The sequence below is a fragment of the Brachyhypopomus gauderio genome, unplaced genomic scaffold (genome assembly GCF_052324685.1).
Source record: "Brachyhypopomus gauderio isolate BG-103 unplaced genomic scaffold, BGAUD_0.2 sc69, whole genome shotgun sequence".
Lineage (NCBI taxonomy): Eukaryota > Metazoa > Chordata > Actinopteri > Gymnotiformes > Hypopomidae > Brachyhypopomus > Brachyhypopomus gauderio.
Genome location: NW_027506890.1, coordinates 68,523 through 94,798, shown reverse-complemented (window position 1 = coordinate 94,798; position 26,276 = coordinate 68,523). Strand labels below are relative to the sequence as shown.

At 42.3% G+C, this 26,276-nt stretch overlaps 1 protein-coding gene across 7 annotated transcripts; it reads left to right on the top strand.

The window, feature by feature from the left end:
- The first annotated feature begins 1,146 nt into the window (after positions 1 to 1,146).
- Positions 1,147 to 24,642, top strand: spats2 (spermatogenesis associated serine rich 2). Of its 7 annotated transcripts, none has more exons than XM_076989592.1 (13): positions 1,147 to 1,298; positions 5,885 to 5,964; positions 11,221 to 11,300; positions 12,207 to 12,315; positions 13,274 to 13,323; positions 15,259 to 15,499; positions 16,316 to 16,525; positions 18,121 to 18,256; positions 19,690 to 19,748; positions 20,944 to 21,053; positions 21,142 to 21,244; positions 21,327 to 21,478; positions 21,575 to 24,642. In XM_076989592.1, the coding sequence occupies exons 2-13, from the start codon at positions 5,940 to 5,942 to the stop codon at positions 21,845 to 21,847; spliced, it is 1,548 nt and encodes a 515-aa protein (XP_076845707.1). In that variant the 5' UTR covers positions 1,147 to 1,298; positions 5,885 to 5,939; the 3' UTR covers positions 21,848 to 24,642. The 7 variants fall into 7 exon arrangements, with proteins under 7 accessions (XP_076845707.1, XP_076845708.1, XP_076845712.1 ...); XM_076989593.1 differs by lacking the exon at positions 1,147 to 1,298 and adding an exon at positions 1,445 to 1,811; XM_076989597.1 differs by lacking the exon at positions 1,147 to 1,298 and adding an exon at positions 1,905 to 2,036.
- The last annotated feature ends 1,634 nt before the right edge of the window (positions 24,643 to 26,276 follow it).

Genomic DNA, 26,276 nt, shown 5'->3' with positions numbered 1-26,276 from the left:
ATGATATTAATCAAAAGTCATCTTCTATATTTGTGTCCACATTAATGGTTTATACCAGTGTGTATATCAGTAAAGCCTGTATTAAATCCATTGCTGCACTAAAGATAAAATAAGCAGTGTTTTCGATTTATATGTTGTTGTGTATAGGAGGCTGAAACTTCTTTGGAATATTAATCACTATTTAATAACATGGAATCCCCTGCTATGTGATAAGGTACAATTCTTTACTCTGCAACTGAGGCTGATACTCTACTAATGAGCGATTAGTTGTAGGCCCAGAACCACCAGAACAGAGATTAATGATTATATATATACAGGGGCGATGCTAGGGTATTTTTAGTGGTGCTAGAGCACCACCGTGAAGTTGCTCAGCACCCCCTGGCTCAACACATTTTTTAAATATTATATTATGCAAAAACCTTGCTCTGCACCTGCGCAATACTTTGGTATTGTGCCTCTGTGAGCACTGGGGGCTGGGCACCCCTAAAGACCAGATCCTAAAATCGCCCCTGTATATATATATATATATATATATATATATATATATATATATATATATATATATATATATATATATATATATAATGTTAAGGCACTATAGAAAAAATAGAATATAAATTATCCTCTCAAAAGTAACTCAAGCAAGTTGTTTCATTTAAATAATTAACGAACCATTAAAATTAAGCAAGGACATACATTGCATATTCATTTTTCATTTGACCGCTAGCTGCTCTACTACTGGAACAGATTGGTTATGTTGTCATTGAGTCCAGGACGACATAGACACAAGTAAAACAGACACATCATAGAAACCTCACATGTCAAATATCAGTACTACACATTTTACTTTGAAGACAGTGACAAGCAAACAAACAACACAAACAAAAGTAATACAACACTAACATGCCTTCCTGGTCTAAACTACAGGTTGACAGTCGTAATTATGAACATGAAAAAGCAGAACAGTTAGGCTAAACTTGGCTTTATCCTTATACTGGAGTGAGATTTTACCAACTACTACTCATACGTTGGAACAATCATAATTAAGGCTACATTTTCGTGTTGTAGTGTAACAGCTAAATAGCCACTTTGTCTGATTAAAAAGTATATACGGGAAAAAAAAGATTTCAAAACAACTGGTGTGTGGGTGACACCGATGTTAAAGTCCACCGTGTGCAGGCTGTTGGGAAGTGACGCGACACACCGGCTGCAGGAGAGAGGTGTGAGGACAACCCACACACTTTAACGGACACACGGTAAACACAACGTCGTCTAGAGGTTTATCCACGGACTCCCAGGTAGGTTGTTTTCTACTTGTAAATATTTTAGCATCAAAAATAAAGTCCAGACTTCCAGTTATTTGTGGAGCGCTATCGTCTGGCGTCCACAGCTGAATTGTGTATGATTCCTGCGCCAAGCGTACTTCAGCAAAACACACTGCAGGCTACGAGACAACACGGCCAGCCAGCTAGCGGTTTAATTAGCATTTTACTTTAAATGAAATAAAACGCTAGAATGCCAGATGCCAATATTGATATAAAAATGTATTGGAGGTAACACCGTGTAAAGCTTTGGGGACAGACATTCGTGTACTGGGAAACGGACGGTAATGGGTATGCTAGGTGACTGTTAGCACATTCACCCGACTAGCCGTCAGCAAACGCGTTGCTAAGATACTAACCCGACGTTCCCTCTGTAGCCGAGCTGTGCTAACTAGCGAGCTGCGGATCAGCTAGCCACACACTTGGCTAGCAACTTAGCCGATTGTCTTCGTCCGAATAAGGATACCTTCCGTCAGGCAGCACATTTGCGTAAGGAAACGCTTGCACATGTTTTTAAAACTCTTTCATTTTAAAACCATATAAAAAAAAATAACTAGTAAAGCCAAACGGACCTAAGAGCGAGGTCACCCACCATTAGACCCACTGATGGTTAACTACACACCAGTTAGCTTGGCTGAGCTAACCTGGTGTCTGGCTGTTTTCTTATTTAACAAAGGGGCTGGTGGTGGAATATGGGACTGATTATACAACTGGGTACGTGCATATCTTATCAATGTATTGTAACTAGCTAGATTAGTCATTTTAGACGGCTTATATTCGGAATCGGACTATTTAGCCAGCTAACTACTGTTCTTTTAAGATGTCGTTGGCTAAAGTGAGTTTGCTTTATTCGTATTTGCATCAGTAGGCTGCCTTTGCATTTATGTAATTTAATTGACAGATTTATCCTTTTAAAATGATCGTCTGCAGAAATGCTGATGTCCCGTGTTTAGCTAACTAGATATATGGCATATGAGGGCAACAGTGTTTCTTGCAGTGCCTAAAGTAACGTTTTAACGCTCGCTGGGTTAGGCTACTTGTCATTCTTTATAAAACACGGCTGGCTATCGGTCCCCATCTAAATATTGTTAATTTATAAGGTTGTAAACTATGGGTGCGACGAGAAAGATGTGGTCTAAAGACTGATCTGGAGATGGAAATCGAGTTTGAACTTATTTCACGTTGTAGCCAGAATGAACACGTCGGTTAATGCACTGGTGAGCAAGAGAACTTGTAGATAGTGAAAGATGAAATGTGTGAAAGGCAGAGGCGGAAAGAAGTGGACCGTGGTTCGTCATGGGTGGGTGTCTCACTTTTAGAGCAGGACTAATACGAGCTGGCGGAACTTTAAGCGCTGGTAAAGTTAGCTGTGGCCTTGTGAGGAACACACTGGGCCCAATATGAGGCTTTGGGCTCGTTATGGCGCCTTAGCTCAGCGTTTATAGTTCTAGTTCCCTTAGATGGGCCCGTTGTGTAATAGCACTCTAATAGCTCATCCTGTACATTGCAGGCGTTTTAAACCTAAGTGTAAATGAGTCAAACCTTAATGTTTTGCAGTCTGATTTACGTTTTGTATTGTATTGTTCTTTCCATTTCATAACTGTGTAACTTGTATTTAAAAATTCACAGGTTCAGAGGAATTATAATATATCCACTTAAAATATTCAATTACCACAAGACCAATTTTCATAGGTTTTTTTTTCCATATTTGCACAACTCGATTCTCACACTTTATTCCACTTTTTAGTGTAACAAATAGGTAGTACTGCTTATTTTTCTTTGGATTTAGAATGTAGTTGTGTCTGGTTGGCTGGTTGAGAGTGCACACATCACTCTTCTGTCAGCAAAGTGCCAGCACACCTCTAGGGTAACCGCTGCCCAGATATGCACATTTATGTTGATGCTCATTTATGACAATGCATTAAAAGGGTGAATGTGAGCCTGTTCTTTGCAAAGTAACTTTTGTCATTGGGTGGCTCTGTGAAAGTGATTCAGCACCTTTGTGCTTTTACTGATGAGGTATATGAGTTATAAGCTTGATTTCTCAGTCCCATGCTGTGCCCAATTAGGTGTGTGCTGTGGAGCTATTTAGCAAACATGCATTAGTCTATTTGAAAGCTCAGTTCGTTTTTCAATCACACCCCGTGTGGCTGTGATTCACTAGCAAAAAGGCCCAAATCCCTCAATGGTTCAAAAATACAGTGGCTGTTCTGTGTATTTAGGGTTAGAGTTCAGTAGTACTCTCCAGACTATTCTCCGTCCTGGCTCCAAGATGGTGGAACGATCTTCCATTAGCTGCTAGGACTGCAGTACTGCTGTACTATTTCCTAGAATGTATTCTGTGATCAGAAGCAAAGCACTTTGTAAGTCGCTCTGGATAAGAGCGTCTGCTAAATGCTGTAAATGTAAATGTAGTACAGTGGCTGTTTGTGTATTTAGGGTTAGGGTTCAATAGGACGGTGGCTGTTGTGTATTTAGGGTTAGGGTTCAATAGGACAGTGGCTGTTCTGTGTATTTAGGGTTAGGGTTCAGTAGTACAGTGGCTGTTTGTATTTAGCCAATATTGTCTTGTCTGTAACTGGAGACATTGTTGAACATAGGCTTAGGTGTGCACTAAATCACACTGTTGCACGAGATTCCCTTTTTAGGGAAACGTTGGTCATTGGAAAATGTAATTTATCCACATTTTATTAACATGATTAGACATCATTAGAATTAAGTTTTTTTTCTGGTTGTTTGTATTCAAATGGATATAGTGAGCTTTTTAACGTTTTGATAATTTTAGCTAGGTGCTTACTGTTGTGCCACATCACTCAGGCTGGACTGGCCTGTGTTTCTTCTGCAGTCTTGAGTCTTTGATTGAGGATTGCATTCTTTAGATCTGCCACTTTTCCTTTGAATTACAGTATCCAATTTCCGAACTGAAGGGAAGGATATTTTCTCCTCCTTTCTCAGCCTTCCCCCAAACCTTTCTGTCATTCAGTTCAAATTACCCACTATCTCAGCCCATATCTGCTTTATTCATGCAACCTACATAGCAAGAGTTCAGTCCTCTAAGGGATCTTGCATAACTTGAATAGTTGAATTTTATCAGTGCAAGGCCGCACACCTGTAATTCAGTGTAAACTATTTTGGTTACGTAAAATGGGTTCGATTGAATGTGCTCCTCCTCTTTGTCAAACAACCGGTTCATTTTCCTGTTGGTTTAAATATAGGCTCCGTGTCTAGCGTCATCTGCTGAACTGCACAGGTGTGTGACGTGCAAGCAGGTGTGGTGCAGTCACTCTGCATGCTGGTGACACGCCGCGTCAGACGCACCTTCCACTAGCACAAGAGTCAAGAAGGGTGTGTGTTGGCATAGTTTAGGTTTCTTTTCCCAAGGCTGCTAGAGGGGAAACAGAAAGCTACGCATGGTGCTATTAGGCATGTGAAAGTTCCTACCTTGCCCTGCTGTGGTTGGTTTGCTGAAGGAGTGAGCGATGTCAGAACGCGGACACGTACACATGCGCTGGAGCATCATCAGTGCATGAGCACTTAAAGCGGGTGCGTGTGCAGTGGCGGTTTTTGTCTTTTTTGGCTGTAAAACTGAATGGAAATGACATGAAACTTCTGGTTTAATAAGGTATAGTGATGCTCCTTGGGTTAATTTGTATTCATGTGGATGTTATCAAACAGGTGTGGGTTTTCTTTTTTTTTTTTCTTTTTTTTCCTCTCATGATGTTCTCTGCTAATTTTACTATATCATTGTAAATATGTAATTGTATAAATTGGTACATATTTCATGTCCATTTGCCTCAAGAGACCACTGGTTTCATGATTCAAAGGTTAAGAGCTGTGACTGAGTGGAGTCTCATGCCAAGGACAATATTGAATGCAGATTGTGTATTTGTGCCAGACCGACAGTAATTCAACCAAATCTGATTTCCAATAGGGACATTTTTGAAGGAAATGGCCTTCAAAGGCTGCTTACCGTGTTATCCAGGAGACCAGGATGGAATTGAAAGGCCTCACAGATTCTGTTATCGGGCCATAGCATTTCCTTCAAACTGACCCATAAAACTTGTATATTTTTGTATGGGTTATACAGATTGATCGGAAGAAGTAATTCCAACGCCAAGCGTTGGTAGACTTATGAGCCATTTTTGTGTGCAGTAGAAAGAAAATACTCTGAAATAGGAGGAGGAAGAGGAGGTTTATTCCTTTTCCAGATTATTCCAGCAGCATTATGAAGTTAGAGGGGTTGGGTGGGTGGGGCTAAAGGGGGGGGGGGGGGTGGGTTAGACCGTGTAAGTGTTGAGGAAGTTGCCATGTCCAACTGTGGATGTGGATGTTTGGTTTTTGTCCTTGGGTGACCCTGTAGGGTCGGAGGCTTCTGTGGAAACGCAAGCGCTTTCAAACAGGAAAATGGAGAGAGAGGGAAGGCTGGAAAAAACATGCAGATGGAGCAACAAATTTGAAAAAGAAAGAAAGGCACAAAAAATCCCCAGAGAAGTTTCTATACTTTTGTGTGTTAAATGATCAGTTTTGTTCAGCAAGCTCACATTTTTTACTCTCTCTTGCAGAATAATTGACCGGTCGGGAGGCTAAAGTCCATTTCAGATCTTGTAGAAGTGGATTATGGCAAAGAGGAACAGTCATAAGGGTAAGTACTATAGACACTGTCATCTGAAGGCGCTGTCATGTTGTTCTGTTAATTTTTTCTTTTCCAATGAAGGATTTCTGTGTGCCCTATCCACAGTGTCCGGACCCATCCCTTTGAAATGACTCTTCCCTATGCCTCCTTTTCTGTGTAGTACAGTATGTGGGGACTGTGTGTAAGACACCAGTCTAATAATCTGTGACTGCATTAGGTATCCTGTTCTCTTTTTCTGTCATATGTGACTACTACTCTTTTACATTCTTCTTTTCAGCTGCTTTGTGTGAGATTTGGTGTCTTTCCGACATGTCAAGGTGATGTTTTTGACCTAAAATCCTCAATAGCTCCTCCTTTGGGTGTCTTTACAAAAATGAGAAGGTTCACTTCCTCTTCAGGCTGTCTTGTCATTTTGATCCTTCATTATTTCTCCGCTGTGGCATTCTTGTCTGTAGGTACTGAACTAGGCTCATCTGAGTTGCTTCCTTTTTGTCATTACACGTCTGCGAAGCAGGTCCGAGATCAGCCTGGCTCAACCTATGTTACCATGAGCCAGGATACGCCAAAGTTCAAGTAATAAAAAAGCCATTGATTTTGATAGGCCACAGAATCTCAATTGAAATGAAGAAAAATTCTGCAAATTCAGTTTAGAGTGTTTGAATTCTGATAGGATAATGGTGCTGGGAGCCAGTGCTTTATGACATTAACTAATCATGTTTGGCGGGTATGTTTCTTCTTTCACTCATGTTGTTTTAAAGGGGTCTGAGTAGGCTAAGCATGGCTCTTCGTGGTAGCCTCTGAGCTGCAATAATAGTGCGGTTAACCTGGAACCACAGGCAGTAATGACAGTGAAAGGTGATTCGTGTAATGAAACGGAAAGCCAAAGATATGCACCTTATACTGAACACCCTGAGGGCAGTAATCCCTCTTTTATTGCCTTCTTCAGGATGTAATGTATTAGCTTTGTCCATGTACCCAGCAGTGTACTACCCTCCCTGACACAGATCTTGTGCTAGGCCCTGCCCAACTTCCCATCTCCCTTAAAACGGATAGATTTAGTCTCCTCAGGCAGCGATGGGGGGTGTAACATGCAACATGTATTTCATTACAGATGACTGATTATGTAGCCTGGATTTCTCAGAGGTGGCTTGTGTTGCGAAGTCCTATGTGCCAATAAAATGGTTTCTGTATTCCATTTCTTCAGGAAAACAAAATGTACTCTTGTTTTCAGTCTGTCAGTAACAAAAACCCTAGCTAAGAAATTACCAACTTCAGCATATCTCCTGTATCACTTCTGCCAGAATACAGCTGACTTGTCCTTGTTGAGTCATGTGTAGTTTTTAAGTATCCTCAATAAAAGACTATTATGGTAGAGCTGAATGTGACAGACTGGTGTGTAACATGACGTGGGATTTTAATGCTAGTTTAATCTGAGTCTAAGCGTAGTTCATTTTCAGCTGTGCTGCCCCCACAGTTCTTCAGATTGTGCTAATTGAAAAAGTAGAGGTGTCTGGATGAAGCAAGCACAACAAACCGAAGGCTCAAGTTTCTGGATGGTTATATGAGACGATCCAGGGATGTTTTTATAAACACAAGGTTACAGCCGATATCGTAAATGGTGGGCAGCAGAAAAGATACTGTGCAGAAATTAGTAACAGTGGCTCAATAGATTCTCTCACTGCCTTAGCCATTGCTTGCTTTGTCTAGCAAATATAATATTTGCATTTAAATGCACTTGCAAATGCTTTCAGCTTGATGCCTTGAAGGTGTTTGTGTCGGTCACTCCCTGAAAGCTTGCAGTATACAAGGCTCTGCGTGCTTGTGTTGTGGGGTTAATCGGAAGACTTCCCACTATAACCGTATCAAAAACGAACTCAAAATGAGAGGCAGGTGTTTTGGGTTTTTGTGAATGCTCTTTGATCCATTGAGTGCTGACGTGCTTTATGTAATAGTCTGGATAGTTCAACCTGTAACTAGGTGCATGTTTGCCTGTATGTTATCATTAATTTTTATACACTCAGCATAATAAAAGGGAGTCTTTTGTCCTTATAGTTGATTCTCCTTTTGGATTATCTAGTACCTTCTCTTAGCCTCCAGATACATATTGAAGAAATGCATAATTCATTTACTGAAAATAATACGCATATAACAGATCTGTTTGTCGTAAGTTACATTCCAATTTAGAATTTTGAAATTACTATTGTACTTAAATTTAAATGTTTGGTACCATTTAATAACAATTCTAGATAATTTCTCTAGTTTAGCTCACTTGCTTGCTAACTAACATTAGATAGACCTGATGGATAGCTTCCTAAGGAGCTAAGCATACATGGGATATATTCAGATGGCATGTAGCTACAAGCACATGTATGTGGTAATACATGAATAGTATGCTAGTATGTTTGCTGGTCACTCTTATCCTGGTCGTCTTATATATTTAATGGTGTCCAGCCTGGACCAAGTGGAAGGATGATCTTGGTGGTTTTGTTTTTTTGCCTTACCTGTACTTCACTGAAGGATTTTACTTGTTTAAATTTGTTGTCCTGAATGTTGCATTCATGGAGTTCTGAAATATGTTGTGTATTTGATTTAAGTATAATACACACACATACACAGGCCATTTTATTAGGTACAGCTGTTGTACTGTTCGGTAACGCAAATATTAGCCAATGACATGGTTGCAACTCTGTGCATTTTGCCCTGTTGTATTGGTCAAGACAACCTCCTATAGTTCAAATAAAGCATCAGAAGGGGGAAGAAAGGTGATTTAAATGACTTTGAATGTGGCATGGTTGTTTGTGCTAGGTGAGCTGGTCTGAGGATTTCAGAAACTGCTGGGATTTTCATGCACAACCATTCCTAGGGTTTAAAGAGTATGAGAGAGAAAAATACAGTGAGCAGCAGTTCTCTGGGCGAGAACACAGTGTTGACGGCAGAGATTGGTTTGAGCTTATAGAAAGGCAACAGTAACTCAACCAAGGTATGCAAAAGAGTGTCTCTGAATGCACCCCACATCGAATTCTGTCACACTTTAGTTAATGTTATGACGCACACGGTTAAATTTTATAGAGTGAATGCATTGTTCATGAACACGTGTGGCCAGCTGAAGGAGTTCTCCATTCATGTCTGTATCACCGGACCAATCTAAACGCACAGTGAAGTCCTTCGAAGGCTTGACACCATCATTTGGCTAATAGTCAGGTCAGTGTTTCCTAGGCTAAGGCAGACGTAAACTACATGTTGTTGTTGTAAGGAAGCAGACTATTAGCTTGGCCTTGCAAGACTTAAGTACCTATCCAAACTTTGTAACTAGCTAGTCTAAGTGAAGATGAACTGACATGACTGATTTGAGGAAACGCGATCACTTGCTCAAACTTTCCTGCGAATGCCCAATCAACACTACAATTAATCAGACACCAAACATTTTCATTATAACACTACAGAACTATTTTATTAAATATTTACGTACCTAAGCATTTTAAATGTGAATGTAAAGCATTTTTGCACGTTTTTATAAATATAATAAATTATGGAAAAAATAGATTAACTTTTCAAACACCTGTGTAAACTATTCTCAGTATTTAGGCTACAAAAATAAATTATCTACAAAGTGTTGCGTTAGCTTGACCAGTTACACCATACTGTCTCAACATTTGTTCAGGAAAACTGTTGTTTTCCAAGATAAACAGGGCATAAACACTGGAGCCAGACTGAGCATACTGTTTGTGATGAGCGGGTATTGATGGGACAGCTGTTAAATGCAGACTACTGAACATAGAGTATCAGTTGTCAGCAGTTGCTAAGATTGGATGAAAAGCACATTTAAAAAAAACTTTAAAAAAATTTGGGAAATGTTTCAGAAATTACAATCAAAATGGCCAATATCTCTGAAAGCTATCTTTTGATTTTTAGCAACAAGTAGAACATTTTGATGCATGTGGATTGTCAGACTGTAGTTGAAAAAACATATTGAAAAAAAAACGAGTATGTGCAAATAGTGGTAGTAATACGTGGCAGTTAGGAGACACCCCAGAACCCTGCTCATCTACAACACTTTGGAGGAGATGCACACTGTCAGTGTGTTAGCCTTCTTGTTGGTTGTCCTGATTATGTGGGTGAGGGTCAACTGATCAGAACTGTTTGCCTCATGGTCATAGTCCAACTCTCCTTTACCAAGAGAGACAAGTGGGATTTTGCAGCTCTGAAAAGGTATGGAACCTTTACTGCATGTTCTGGCACCTCCTATGAATTCTGTTCTGATCTGGGAATTTGCAAAATAAACATTGATTGCATTTCTGTAATTCTCCGTTCGAATACATTTGGCTAAAAAGTTATTAGTGTCTTTCTCTGACTTTACGTCACTACTTCAGTACAAGTGTCTGAAGAATTAGCACAGTTTTTGTTTCCTGGTAGTGATCTGTTGCTGTCGTTTCACCTCGGTTCGTGTGCACGTTTGAAAGGAAAAGGAAATATCAGAAAGGCAGCCCAGTTATCCAAATGAAGTGGACAACAAGTATTTTCAGTTTCTCCACTTCTGTATGAGGCGTTTCATACTGTTTTCTGCTTTAGCTCTTTGTGAGTCATGGTTGTGAAGGAAAACGGAGCTGGGGGGAGGAACGGAACAGGACAGGAGGAGGGGAAAGGGGGAGGGGCAGGGGGGGCAGGGGCGGGGGAGGACGGTTAAGGGGCGGCAGGAGGTTTAGGCTGGGATGGAACTTGGAGTCTTGGAATCTCTGCCTTTGGTTTTAGATGTTTGAGGATGACTGGGTAAATGTAGGCTATGCACAGAAGTCTGTATGTTTGTGTGCCTTCTGTGAAAGAAAATTATGTATTTTTCAGAAGTTATTTTTCGTCTTTCTTCAGAGGTTTTGGTCAGCTCTATAAAAAGGCTGGTTGTGCTATAAGCAAAGGCTTTTTTTCACCATTAACAGACAGATTCACCATTTCCCCCACTTCATTGCTACTATGAAAGTGAGAATGATTTAAAATATTTTAAGTTCAGCGTTTTCTTTAAGTCACCAAATCCTTTATAATGGGTCTTTGCCCAGATTTTCTGCTTCCCTCCTCCTCCTCTTCTCTCTGGGCTGTTCTCTTGACCTACATATTTGCAGGGAAGGTCCCCCCCCCCCCCCCCCCCCCCCCCCCCCACCCCCGCCCCCTCTGCCAAGCTGTGCAGAACTGTCAAGCTCCAAGCTCCAAATGGAGAAGTCTAACCTGAACCTTTAACTCTCTGCATTTTCTTTTGGGTTTTGTCTCTTTTTGTAGATCCGTCAGGGGTGGTGTTTGACACTCACTCCAAAATGGTGATGTCTCAAGGAGGAACGTTTGAGAAGATGAAGGAGAAGGTAATAAAGCTTTAAATGCTTTTCTCTTTGGGAATGTGGAGAGCCTAAGAGGTCTGGCATTCTTGAAGCCTGTAATCAGTGCAATGCTTGAGTGCTCTCTTCCCTTCTCTCCTCTTTGTAATTGAACTAGCCTGTATTGTCTATGCTATATTGTAGTGTTTTTTGTAGTTTCATTGTCAAGGCAGTAAATATGATTTGCTTAGAGAGAAACAATCTAAAGGAGCTGCCCTAACATCAAACACCAATTGATGGCATAATCAAATATTTATTTTGCAAGCAGATTTAGTTATTTAGAGGTAACTCCCGGAAAATGTTTTTAGAAGGCATGTAATCACGCAGGACTGGTCTTTCTTGCATTATCTCTTGATTTCCATAACATGCAATGTTGTGTATCTGTAATATTATAAGATATGCAGCAGTGAAAACACATTCTTTGCTTCCGGGGGGAAACTAAAGCTGTAATGAGTAATCTGTTGTGAAATAGCCACACGATTTGCACACGTGTACACCCTCACTCAGATGTCTCGAATGTTTTCAGGAACATTTCCAAAACATTTCGGGAAACAAACTGAATTGAAAATAGATGGTTGAATTAAAAGGTTCCCTTCAGAAAGTTTTATGCCCCTATTTTTAAATAAATGGTGATTACACTGGGGCATATGGGGGGGGGGGGGGGGATAAATAAAAAGTATCACTAATTTTAGGTCTTATATTGGTCTATGCCGACAGCTTTTGTCCACCCACACCCACTAGTAATTCTTTGATGTGTTATTTCCTCCCAGCTGTTCTCTCAGATCCGGACAACTCCCAGTGTACTTTATATACACACACATGCACGCATGCAGTCACTTTATCCCCGTCTTACTTTCCTCGGTTTCTCATCCCCCTCTCTGTCACCTCATCTAGATTAATGCAGTGAGAGCGGTGGTTCCCAATAAAAGCAATAACGAGATCGCCCTGGTCCTGCAACACTTCGAGAACAGCGTGGACCGGGCTGTGCAGGCCTTTGTGGAAGGTACGGCAGTTCATTACCTCTCTGTGCACCTAGTAGCTCTGAGTGTGCTCGCCTGTGTGCGGTGAGTAGGATACAGTGGACATGAGCTTTGGACACCACTGTGAAGAGTGACCCAGGACCAAGTTTGTTTTGGATTGGTATCGGTCTCCTGTTGGTTCCCCATGTCTTTTGTTCTGAATACGCACACCCAAGCACAGGTATGGTGGAATTCCAATCACAAAGGAATTGGTTATTGAAACAAAGCAGCTTTTCAAATGGTGTTACTGTGGAGATCACTGCTGTTTAGAAAGATTTCCTTGTAGTTATAATGTATTCTTCAGAGACATTGTATTACATTGGCATGATTTAGAGTTAAATTATGTGACTAATGCAGACTCCACAGGTTGGATCACTAAAAAGTACTAGCACTGCACTGTTTATATTGTTTATTGTTCAAGGTTCCCTTCAGAATATTTTATGCCCATATACTGGGCATATACGGGGGGAAAAAAAGAAATAAAGCTATTACTAATTTTAGGTCTTGTATTGGTCTATGACAACAACCTTCTAAGCTTATTAATAGTGTTCATATTCGCATTGTTTTTATAATTCTTATTTTTCTTATTATTATTACATTATTATATCGGAGCATTATAATTCTGTAGTTGTGGAATATGACATACTTCAGATGTCATGAACTCGTGAACAAAGTGTGTCATTTTGCCAAACTACATTGGAGTTAGTAAAGCAATATCATTGAAGAGAAACTTGCATAGTTGTGCTCTGTCTATCGAGTTTCTTTCCAGGAAGCTCAACTGGCTTAGCTTACCTCACACCAAGTCACCGATGCATTTGAGTCATGCTGGGGAAATGTTTACTGTTTCAGATTGTAGTTGAACCATACCCAGAATGTTCGGCTTTGACAGCTACCAGTGACACCATCTCAAAATATTCACTCGTCCCTTTTTTCTACCCCCAGGCAGCGCAGTGGAGATCCTGAAGGAATGGAATGTCACTGGTAAAAAGAAGGTGTGTGCCAGCAGAGTGACGCACAGCACTGGCCCACGTCACAGCCGTGTAGACACGCTCGGGCTAAATATAGTGTCACAAGGATGTATGGTCTTTTGGTCTTTTGCCGGACACGAAAAGGTTTTCTTGCTTAGTAGTTGCTCTATGGGGAGATTCCTTTCAAAACTCGCAGCACCTGTTGCTGTCACACATACAGTGCTGCTTGAAAGTTTGTGAATTCCTTGACTGATTTAGAGTTTTCTGTTTTACCATGATTCTCTTATTATATCATCAGTTTTTTTTATATGAAATGCCAGGTTTATGGTAATCAATTCCATTTAGTTGTTTTGAGGGAAATGTGCGAGTTGTCAGCTTACTACATGAAACATGGAATCAGAGCATGTGCAAAGGTAAACGAACCACAGCTGCATTGGTAAAGTCAATTAGGTGAATGACTCGGATGAAACACATGCATGATCAATTAAGCAGACCAATCAAATGAGACATCCTTAGGGAAAGATTTGAGCCACACTGATTAAAAGGGAGAGGAAACCAACCAAACCACTGTCATGCCAATGTGTAAAGCACACTGATTAACAATGCTGAGAGGAAAAGACATCTGAGGACATCGGGAAGAAGGTGTTGACGGCCCACCAGTCTGGGGAAAGCTACAAGACCATCTCCAAATGATTCCAACTCCAACCAACCGCCGTAAGACAAATAATTTACAAATGAAGGGAAATGGCATCACTGCTACTCTGCACAGAAGTGGGCAGCTCTCAAGAGAAGACCAAAGTTGCCCATTTAAACTTCAACATGAACAAACCCAAGGCTTTCTGGAAGTCCATTCTCTGGTCGCATGAGTCCAAAATGCAATTATTTGGCCACAATCAAAGGCACCATGTTTGGAGAAAAGTCAACACTGCATATAAAGAGAAGAACCTCCTCCCAACAGTGAAGCATGGTGGTGGAAATGTGGAGGTCTGGGCTTTGTTTTTTGCCTCTGGACCTGGATGACTCCATATTATCCAGGGAACCGTCAATTTCCAACAAACTCTCCTGTCATCAGTCAGAGAGTTGACGTTGTGATGGAAATGCATTATGCAACAAGACAGCCAAAGTATTCCAACAAAACTACCAAGGAATGGTTTAAGAGAAAGAAGATTTGCAATCTGGATTGGCCTGCTCAAAGTCTGGACCTCAGTCCCATAGAAATGCTGTGGCAAGATCTGAAGCAGGCGGTTCCTCCAACCTTTCTCTGACGGGTCATTTGTGAGACGCTCGTTTGTGGTCACAGTAGACGTTTGATTAATGTAATGTCTGCAAAAGGAGGTGCCACAAGCTAAGAGTTCACAATTTCACACTTGGCAGATTTTCCATTTTTATTCAGTATTTTATTATTGTGTATAATAAATGAAAATATATTTTTTCTTTTCTGTGTTCCTTTGTTTAGAAGGTCTGCTTTACAAATTGAGATTCAGATGTTCATTTCATTAATAAATAAATGTTTTGGGTGGTTCACAAGCTTTCAAGCAGCATTGTATATGCTTGTAGTACTGTATGTTTGCCAAAATTATCACAATTACATCAGCAAAGGACAGCGTTCACATTTGAGAAAGCCCAGTATCATGCATGACCCAAACCAGATGTAAGAAACCGTGATGGTGATCGTTCAGAAGACGATGTAGGGAGCATGTGAGGACATTTGCCGGTTTAATCTCTATAGTAGTTGTGTGTTATATTGCTTTTATTCTATTGAGCATTTATGGATAGGAATAATAGTTTTTCTATTTTTTTTCATATAATTGTAATTCTTCATTTAGAAATTAGTTTGCAAGAAGGTTATTCCATGTATTTCTTTATGATGGTTTGTAAATGAACTTTGTGTGTCGGTGCAGTTGAACTTTATTTTTACTTTTTGTTTGTTTATTGATTGATTTGTTTATTGGTTGACAGCCCAAGAAAAAAAAGAAGCCCAAATCGCAGCCTGACGCTCAGGTAGACCCCATCCCGTCTGAATCGGTCCCACCACCAGAGGCGGAATGTGCAGGGGCGGTAAATGGTTTCCATGCCAATGGTTCCGCTGGTGCTGACGGTGAGTCGCTGGACTCCCTGAGTGAGCAGCTAGACTCCGCCTCCCTGGACGCAGCTGAGCTTGAATCGGAACCGGCTACAACTGAGCTTTCTGACACCACAGGTAGTGCCAGTCATCATCGGTTTTCCCCTCAGCTTTTCGAAAGATTGACTGTTTGCAGGCAATGAAAAATATTTGGTCATACATCACAGCACATATTAATAATGACACACCTAAACAATTAGGGGCCTCAAATCAATTCTTCTTGGTGGAATATATCTACAGATTTTCCTCTATCGTAATTGGGTGTGCTTTTCTTGTTCCATAAGTTGCATGACAGGGTACCCGCGGGTCCTTAAAAAGTCTTAAAATGTCTTAAATTTAGTTTTCCATATTCAAGGCCTAAAAATGTCTGGAATTTTATGAGGGGAGGCATTAAATCATTATAAGTGTGTGTTGTTCAGTTGTTCTGGCGCGATGTGAACTTTGCCGAATCTAGCGCTAATGCAGAAAATAACCGCTCCAGGGTCCTAGTGCTAGATTCCTAGCATTGGAGTATACGGCCTCAACAACGTCAACAATTTTCGTTCTCCAACACACCTGCATCCCCAGTAATAGTATTATTATTCTTGTGAGAGGTATTAAAAAGGTCTTAAAAGTCATTGAATTTGAGATTTAAAAATGTGCAGATACCCTATGAGCTTCAAGGTTGGGGTTTGTACAAATTCCCAGACATAAACATGATGAGCCCTCTATATTCCACCTAAGACAGCTGCTTTCTGCATGACTTTTGGACATGGTAGCTCAAGGCCTGCACAAGCATTTCAAACCATAAATCGTCCCTAGCTGTCCCGGATGTTCCTGGTGTTGAAATGAAAACAAATGGATGCATTCCTTCTGACCAAAGCTTTGTTCTTCGTTTAACCACTTATTGTACAGGTGGAGAGGCAGAGTCCCAGAAGAGTCTAACCCCAACGACGACCCCAGCCCCCCAGCAAGGGGCCAATACTGGTGCTCGCCACAATCACCAGAGTTCCCGTGGCACCAAGTCCCGCCACAGAACTTCTACAACCTCCCACAATGCTTCTCTGGGAACTCTCTTTCCCTATGATGATGGCCAGCATGGCTCATCTGCAGCCAGAAAAATTGGTAAATGAACAAAAACACACATCTCAAAAGAAAGGAAGAAAAGAGTCGTGTAAAGATTCTATAGATTTTACTGATGGGAACAAGTGGCCCCACAGTTCTATTTGAATCCTTCACTTTCCCATAATTTCCCACTATAAAACAATTTCATCAAACATGCTCCTCTTTCGTACACCAATGTGCAATTATAGCTAATTGCTAATGAGTGGCAGACTGTCTAGTGATCTTGGCTTTACTCAGTGCTTCTGAAAATATATGGTAATTGTGTCCAAAGAAGTATGTGATTTTGGGGAGTGTCTTTACAACTCTGTCTTGTCCTCTCATCCAGACCTTCCTGTTCCTCTTCTACTTGTTCCGTCAGAAACTCGTTTTTCAGCCACTCTCTCGGGCACACAAACCACCAGTCCCAAATTTAACTTCTCAGAAATAGTCGGTGTGAAGCTGATTGAAGTCCATAAGCAGTGCTTGAGAACAGCGAGCTTCATGTACTTCCAGCAGCTCAGTAAAGGCCCTCTATTGAAGGGAATCAGAAAAGAGAACACATTCAAGGCATTAGTGTCTGTGGCTCAATAAAGCTCTTCTTTCTGTGAATCAGGAGCTGGATGGTCCCTCACAGTCTAATCTCTTTGAGTACTGTCTCGTTCCAAATGCTCTTTTAGATTTCCCATCTCATCATGAGGCCTTCTGTTGTAAATGTGTCTGAGCAGAGGAATACAGTAAATATCGCTCCCAACTGCAAAGCCAAATAGGGAAGTTTGGCACTTGGTATGGAGTGTTTAAATAAAAAAATAAAAATAAAAAACCTTGAGGTTACTAAGGTGTTGAAGACCGGATAACCATTCGAGAGTCACAAGCGTTAAACTACTTTTGACCAACTTGGAGCGGGCTGACAGCTGAGGGTTTTGATGGTGAGAGACCAGGTGTTGTACAGTGCTTCTATTATTCAAGACATACTACAGCCAGAGCACTCTTATGGGCTTCAGAGTGAGCTCCTGTATGCACCCAACTCCCAGAAGCCTCTTGAGAAAGTCCTGAAGCAAGGCAGAGTACTAGAGACAAAGAAACTCATTCTGTTCGCATGGCCGAGACAACACGGGGCCCTACTGGCACTTAGCACAAGGCAGGTGTGTGTTCCTAGGAGGGCTTAAATGTCCCAGGCCGTCCTCTAACTCTACTGACCGTCTCTGGACAACTCTGCTTGTTTGAATGTGCTTTTGATATGTGACCAGTTGAAGCACTGCTCAGAGCAGGACGTAGACCTGATCACCATCTGGGCTCTGGTATCCTTGTGGATCCACTCTGTTATCGTTTCATTGTAGCCTCGTGTTGAAGTTTCCTCTGTCCCTCAACCCATCCCCACTGCCTTTTTTCCCTCCAAAGATCATTTCATTTCACTTTCACATCGTCACTGGGAGGTTTTGAAACCACATAACATTGCAATCGTTGCAAGAGGACAGGCGTTGTAAAGCAATGGAAACCACCTAGTGGCCTCTTTTGGTTATATGAATAATTGGCAGTTGGCAAACATCTGTTCTGTGGCATTTTCTCTCTCTCTCTCTCCCTCTCTCCCTCCCCCCACATCTGTCTGTGTTTCCCAGCACCGAACATTGATCGCTCGGTGAAGGATCTGCAGCGGTGTACAGCGTCACTGACGCGGTACAGAGTGGTGGTGAAGGAGGAGATGGACTCTTCCATCAAGACGATGAAGCAGACCTTTGCAGAGCTGCAGAGCTGGTAAGATTTTCCATCGTTCTCTCTCTCTTTCCCCACACTTGGGACATGAGATCCTACGCACGCATGAACGTGCTGCTTAAACAAGTGTATCGGTGCTCTCAGGAGAGTGATCATAAGCAGCGGGGGGTACAAGAGGCCTTCAAGTCCTGCTGTAGTGGAGTGGTTCAGGGATCTGTGGTTTGCTTGAGTGTTCGTTTTGTTTTTGAACTTTTCCTCCCACTGTATATTGAAAGGAAATTTAAACTTTTGAGTCCAGTATATTTAATCTTTGGCATATACCTTTGATAAAATAAGTAATAATAATAAGTCTTTCCCCTACCCTGACTGGTCAACTGCTGTTTAACAATCACTTTCTGTTTGTGGGTCATGTCACGTTAACCATTTAAAACATTCCATAACTAACTAGCCAGTAGAAACGTAAGAGCCAAGAGATGCAGTTTATTGTTAAAGATCTATGATCAGTACTGGTTATTTTTGTCTGTTTATACTCTGAATGTTCTTTTGGGGAATTTGGTGATTTAGTCTTTCCTGTGACATTGAGACTGCTGTTGCCACAGCAACAAGTTTTCCATCTGTAAGTAACCGATCAGTAGTCTACATAGTGATGGCTGGGTCTGTTCTCTCTGCTGTTCAGGACAAACAGAAACTCAAAACAGGGACCGTGGGGCTGTGATAAGGGTACAGCAAGGCAGAACCACGTTGCACTAAGCTGACAGGATGTTATTGGTTTACACAATGCTATCAGCTGCAGACGAGGGTGAAGGTGGATGTATGGGGTCTATGTAAGATTAGCACAGGCACGCCACCATTCGCCCTGTGCCCACGCAGCCTCGACTGGGAGGCCAAGACCTTCCTGGAGTTGTTGGCGTTTGGTATAAATCCTCGAGTAGATCTCTCTTTAGCTACTTCACTCGTGCTTATTACAACTGAGGCTGATTATCAGACCTTCTTATTAGAGTCCAGGTGGTCATGACAAACTTCATTATGGGGTTGCTCTTTATGGAGTGTCATTAATAATGTTGAATCTAGACTTTAACAGTATTTTATAGTGCATTGCATCAGAGCTGGTGTTGATGCTTTCAGCAGCTTAAGAGCTGCAGCCACCATGAATTTTCTCTCTCTCTCTCTCTCTCTCTCTCTCTCTCTCTCTCTCTCTCTCTCTCTCTCTCATGAGAACCTTTGGTCTGCTCAACGTGTTACCTTTGTTTCCACCTCTGTCCTCATTCTAATCTTTACAGCACTATACTCAGACACCTGGTGACTGCACTATACTCGGACACCTGGTGACCGAAGAAAAGATTTAGAGTAGTGCAGATGGAGCACAGTGGTTGGCTAATGGCTACCTGAAAAATGGAACAAACAAATCAGTCACCTCCCTTACCTTCCCCTCATCTTCCCTTTAATAACTTTAATTTGTTTTCTTTCTTTCTCAGTCTTATGGATAGAGAAGTGGCTTTGCTGGCTGAGATGGATAAAGTCAAAGCGGAAGCCAGTAAGTATACACGCATTTCTTTGGCTCCATTTCCCAGTCGCACGCTTTCTTTGAGAACTATGGGAGATTCTTTAGTTGTGAGATTTCATTGCGTGTCTCTTGGAGGACACAGTCCCGCTCCTTCTCTCGGCCAACAGCTGCTCCAAACTCTCAACAATTTCTGCTTTCTCTGTGACCATTTCAAAGGTGCATTACTGATCCAGGCCTTCCCATGGCTTCTGCTTTAATGTAACGTAGCAAATGTTTACGGGAGCAGTGTCATTCAAAGAATTATGCTGCAAGACTCGTACCGTGCTATTAAAGTTCCCTTAAGGTGCACACGTAGCAGCTTCTATGCCCCTGGGCTACATGTGTGTGGGGGTGTGTGTGTGGGAGGGTGTCCTCAGCAGTGTAGCTGTGCAGGAATGCATACCTCACAAGGAGGCCATTCTCCTGGACTTCGCACTGGGAAACACTATCAGGTGTCAGGCCTCTTTCAATGGGCCTTTTGTGTGTGTATGTGTGTGTGTGTGGGGTTAGGAAACAGCGACCTACAGAATCTTGCTTACAGCTTCTGCTCTCCACTTCTTCTATCCTTTGCTCTCTTGACAGTCATTTAGCTTAAAAGAGGACCAGCCTCCCTCTCAAATCCATCCTCTCATCCTCTCTGTGTGGTCAGCCTAGTCATTGCTATGTGGGTTCTCTGCGTATGATGTACTTCATATACAGAAACCTCCCCGCCCCTTTTCCTCTCTCTCTCTCTCTCTCTCTCTCTCTCTCTCTCTCTCTCTCTCTCTCTCTCTCTCTCTCTCTCTCTCTCTCTCTCTCTCTCTCTCTCTGACATCTTTTCTTTCTAATGCCAACCAAATGACTCAGACGAGCTCCTTTCACTGAGCCTCTTCTGTGCCTGAAGCCGCTTTCAAGTGGTCAGCCTGAACAGAAGGCCCTTAAGTGCGTTGCTTGTTTGCAGCTTGTCTTTTTTTTTTTGTTTGCTGTGTGCTGTCTGTAAACACAACTGTGTTTATCCTGGAGGGGAAAGGGTAATAGGAATGCACCCACCAACGACTGGCGTTCTCAGGAGGGGATGTTAGGAAGACGTGAAGCCCACAGCCTGCTCGCTTTGTAATGTCACCTGCTCTCGCTCTCTCTCTCTGTGTGTGTGTGTGTGTGTGTGTGTGTGTGTGCGTGCGTGTGTGCGTGTGCGCGCGTGTGTTAGTGGCCATCCTGGACAAGCGTCAGAAGCGAGCGGAAGAGCTGAAGAGACTCACTGATAAATCTGCCTCAATGTCTGAGGAGCAGCTCACTGAACTCCGTGCAGATATCAAGGTGTGTGAATTTGAGCTTTGATGCCACTGAGTCTTTTGATGCCTCTCGCACACAGATAAATGACCCCCCCCCCCTCTCTTTCTTTCAGCATTTTGTGAGTGAGAGGAAGTATGATGAGGATCTGGGAAAAGCTGTTAAATTCAGTCATGAGCTGGATCCTCTGAAAGCCAGCATCATGGGCTTTGGCTCGGGTAGGTGGTTGGCTGCTGGGTCAGGTTGGGTGCTGCTGAGACTCCTTCACTGCCCTACCTAACTCTCTGTTCTCTTCCTCAGTGTATCACCCCCAGACAGGCTACTCCAACCGCTCCCGCTGCAGCTCCACTTCTTCTTCTGTGACCAGCTCTGCACCTGTGGAAGCCCCGCCTCCATCTCAAGGCCCCCAGGCCTCAGGTTATACAGCCCGACCCAGCGTCCCTCACAAACAGGTAAAACACACAATAATAATAATAATAAAATTTATATATATATATATTTTCTTTACTAAAATGGTGACCCTAACCCCTCTGCTTTCTCCTGTGCAGGTTTTCCAGGGTAACAGGCGCATATTTCAGGGTTACCCAGGAGGCCCACGTCATAATGGCGGGTCCAACTACGAACGCAACCCCAATCGCTCCAACTACCGCTACCATGGAGAGCAGCGTCACCAGGGTGACCGTAGCCAAGGCGACAGTTCCAACTCGCAGTTCTCCAGTAGTACGAAAGGCCCCGCCCAGTCGTCCGCAGCAGCCTATCGGCAGGATCGACCCACTCAGAACGGGCTGCCACAGAGGCAACCTCGGACCAACTGTCCCTGACATCCTCAAAATGCCTCGTCCTCGTCTCCCTGAGTACCTCCCCCTCCCTTCGTTCCCTCCCAACCCTCCGTCTGCTGCCCCCTGGCCCCTCCCCCCTGGCCCCTCCCCCACACACCGCTCCCCATCCCACCCCCCCCACCCTGATCACTCAACTATTTCATATGGATGAAGAATAGGACTCAAGTTTACATCATTTTTATTTGTCTCCCCACCTCTTCCCCTCATGGTTCATCTCATGTTCACTCTCCCACATTCCTTTTGTTTTGTTTTTGTTTTTTTAGGTCTAAATTTCTTTCTTGCTTTCTTCTTCAGACTCTTCCTGTTGGTTGTTTGTGATATCAGAAGGATTGACCCTTTTATTTGATTTCTGTGTTCAGGAGAGGATCATGACGCTTGTTTCTTTGAGCATAGTGGCCAACGTTTATTGAGCCTTCATGAAAATGCTCAGATTAGTCTTAATCTCCAAGGTGCCTAGTGCACCATTCATTGTTCTTTTTGTTCTTTACGCTACAAATTCATATAATCTTTTTATTTTTCCATTACTCTTTTGTCTATGTAGTGCACTATTTTCTCAGTGTATCTTTTTCCATGTTTCCTTCTTTGAGCTTTACTTTCTATCTTTTTTTAATTGATTTTTTTTTCTGTAACTTTTTACTTTTAAATTTGATCTTTAAATAATGATCTTTAGCTCTGGAGCCATTAGGTAACATTTGGCTCGGAGGTCTTCGCTAAACTGCAGTGTTGTATGGTACAAAAAAAAAAAAAAAAAAAAAAAACGTGCTCGTTCTCACACGGACAATGAAGGCAGAAACACCACCGTTTGATTCTGTAATACCTTAAAGAAGTGCTGCTCCCCTAATAAATGCTCCTGAACGTTCAGAGGCGGACCTGTTCCCTCGTCGTTTGCCTTCGGGCCATGGTGACTTTGTTTGTAAGTAGACCTTTCTGTGTTGTCACGCTTGCCGAGCGCACACCAGGCTCCCCAGGAGCGCTTCACGGTGTCGCTGTCCCATCGCCCGCCCGTCCTCGAGCACGGCGTCCGCGGTGTCGCCCCTCCGCACGCCCTCTGCGCGAAAGGCCCCCGTGGGAGGAGGCGGAGCTCCGGTCTCCGTCGTCGAGCACTCGTTACTCTTGCGCAGTGGGCGTGGCACGTGTTTGATAGATTTGCCTTTGATCACAGGACAACCTCACTTTGGTCTCTTCTTGAAGTGACTGTATGTCTGAGCATGCATGTGTATCTCACGAGCATATATACTGTATTACTATCACTCTCATTGCTTCTTGATCTGTACCAAGTCAAGGCATATTCAGCAGAATTTTTTCCTCTGTGTATCTTTTGGAGTTTTAAGTGCATGTCACATTAATCTCTCCGAAGGTGCTAAAGTGAAAGGTAGGATCCCCCTCCCTACAATCCCACCCTTGTATTTCCACGGTGACTGAACAAAATCCAGTGATATACCTCATTCTTCAGCCACGAGGGCCCTGGTGGTCCTTGCACTGGGGTCCTGCTTGCTTGGCTTGACTTTGAGAAGTGCTGTGCGCATCTGTCTTCCTGGTGCTGTGGCACAGGAGGAGATGCTTGCTGGCAGCCCCCAGTGAAGCGTTCTTCAAACCAGCTGCTTAACCTCGATGCCCCCTACACCCCTCTATCTCTTTAGCGGCTCCGCCTAAAGCCTCTCTCCACCTAAAGTCTCTCTTGACAGATGTGTAGAATCCTCTCTCTCTCTCTCTCTCTCTCTCTCTCTCTCTCTCTCTCTCTCTCTCCTCGATTGTTAGTGCTTCAGAGTTCATGAGGGGTGAAAAGGTCTATTCCATTTGGCTGCTTTTTTTGTGTGTTTTTTCCACTCGTCCGTATACACGTTGCCTGGCACCATTGCTGCATGCTTAGAAAAGTTGCAGCCTGTTGTCATGGAATAGCTTTCCTCCTGTTATACGTACATCTTTTGAGCACATGGTAGGATGGCACCTCTGTTTTCCTCTTGTAATGTCTTGCCCTGCCCCTCAGCAGTCACGGCGGTGAAGTGCGGAGGACTCCGTCACACAACCTCTCTCACCTGTAGCGTAGAAGTCACATGAAATCTGTTTTTCTGTTTGTTTTGAGTACTCGAGCCCAGATGCTGAAATTTTGATTTGGTTGCTAAGGAGGAAGTCTGGATCATATATTGTCCACCGTTAACCACAGCTTCAACATTTTGTTTTTTTTCTCTCTCTCATGTAAATTTACCACCAAAGAGATGCGTTATTTTCTAGTTCAAAGATATTGCCTTCATGGATTTTACTGCTCTTGTTTCTAATTAATGCCATTTCCAAATGGGCGATTCCAAGTGATGATTATGATGATTTCTATGACAGTTTATACTTACCCATGATTCCTTAGAAAATCCTGTTTGTACATATGTATCTATATATTTGTGTTGGAGTCCTTACCCAAGGCCGTATGTATGTAGTTGTATCATTAGGCCTATGGTTTATCTCCAGTTGTAAAGAGAATTTAGTTTAGTCCAATTCTTCCCAATGTATAGAAAACTGTTTTTTGTTTTCATTTCCAAGTGTGAGACAACTGTAAACTCAAGTGCCTTCTGTCGTTGTTTGCCCACACTGTCATGCCCCATCTCACCATCTCAAAGTATGGACCAAAGACATCTTACATTTCCATCCCAGACTCCGCCTCCACTCTCCATGACTCCTCCCCAGTCTGGCTACAGTACAAGCAGCATTTGGACAAGTCCCGCCCCCTTCTCACTGATTGGCACACTTCTCATTTACTATGAATAAAAAAAAAATTGTTAGCAATTGCAGAATGGTGTTTCCAGACCTTGTCTTTTCTGTTTGAAGAGTGGTCTGCTTTTATATAGTTGCCTTCTCTTGCCTTGTGAAGTGTATAGTTTAGGCATTTTAATTAGATTTTATACTTTTATTTACACACTTATCTTGTTTTACCATTATTTGTATAGGCCATCATATAATACTACTCCATATAACATACTTTTTAATATACTAAAAGATTCCTTCATTACCAGTTACTCTTCCAATTCAGGTCACAGAGTGCATGGAAATGAGTGAGTGAGATGAATTGTGGGTGTTGAATTGAGGCCCATTGTTGATTTTGGAGTCCAGCAAGTCTGCAGGTCAGATGTCTGGTATCAGCGAGCTGGGCAGGTGTCCACATACAGAGATATGGGAGCTGTTTGCCTGGCTGAGTTAAACTGCAAATGTAAATGACCCAATTGTGCAGTAATCCTACAGTGAGACTTTAAATAATACCACCTCCAGGGCTGCTGTTCTGATCTATATTGTCATCAAAGGCTGGGATGAATATAAATATAAAATCATGTACATTGTAAGAAGAACATTTATTTCCCAGGATAATACTTTTATTGTTCATTAAGAGGAAGTACTTAAGAAAATACTGTGCAATCTGTAATGGTGGCAAGAAACAAAATTCTGAGTATGAGGAAGAAACGTGAGAAGCCGTAGGTCAAAACCCTAAAGCCCCTAGGCTGCAGCACTCTGTGAACTAAAAACAGATTAAATTTACATCATTCTAAAGTGGAGATGTTCACGTCTACTGGAGGAAATATCTGCAATATAAGCTGCTAACCAGTGATGACATTACATATATTACTGTGGTATGTTGGAGACATCACAATAGATAAGACATTCAGTATGAAAATGTATACAGAAGGAGGCTTCGAATTAGAAAGTCTTGTGATTCAGGAGGGAATATATACAGCTTGTCAAAGAGATGACATATTTCAAGCACAATATTTAACAAAAGGTGTATGGCAGAAATGCACCGAATATAAACCATATGTGAAGAGTAATGGGGCTATGCAGAAAACAAGGTGGCCGGGTAGATCGGTTTTTGGGTGGGAGAGTTTTTTTTTTGTTTTTTTTACGGAGGTGGTGTTTAGTCGGAGTTCGTCTCCCTTTCCTCTCCTCCTCTCCACTTGTTTATAGCCTTTGTTTCCCCTGAGGGTGTGCCACAGAAGACGAGAAGTCTTCAGGTATCAAGAAGACGGCCGTCCTTAGCCTGTTTGTCCCCACACACCTGCCATGAGAACTGCCAAGCCCTGTGGCAGTACATGTTCTGGGTTTACTAATGACCAGGGTTCATGTTTGCTGGGGCTCAAGAGTATTAGGAGAGAAGCATCTTTAGAGCCCACCTCAAGAGTATTAGGAGAGAAGCATCTTTAGAGCCCACCTCAAGTGTATGATGTATCCTTGTGTCAACTTTTAAGCTCTACATTCCTTACAAGCTGGAGTTAATGTGGATATATTAATAAAGGTGGAAAAGTTATTCCATTAATCAAAGCTTGCACAACATTGACTGGAATTGTAAGTGAAAGAAAACTTGTTAGCCCAACAAATACCGCCTTAGCTGTTATTAGTCACCTGGCTAAAACAGACAAGAATGGAAAGTGTGTGT

Excerpts from the sequence above, each read along its gene's own strand:
- spats2 (XM_076989592.1), top strand. The coding sequence starts at position 5,940 with ATGGCAAAGAGGAACAGTCATAAGG. Across the intron at positions 12,316-13,273 it reads TGTGCAGGCCTTTGTGGAAG|GCAGCGCAGTGGAGATCCTG; the intron begins GTACGGCAGTTC and ends TTCTACCCCCAG. Across the intron at positions 19,749-20,943 it reads TAAAGTCAAAGCGGAAGCCA|TGGCCATCCTGGACAAGCGT; the intron begins GTAAGTATACAC and ends CGCGTGTGTTAG.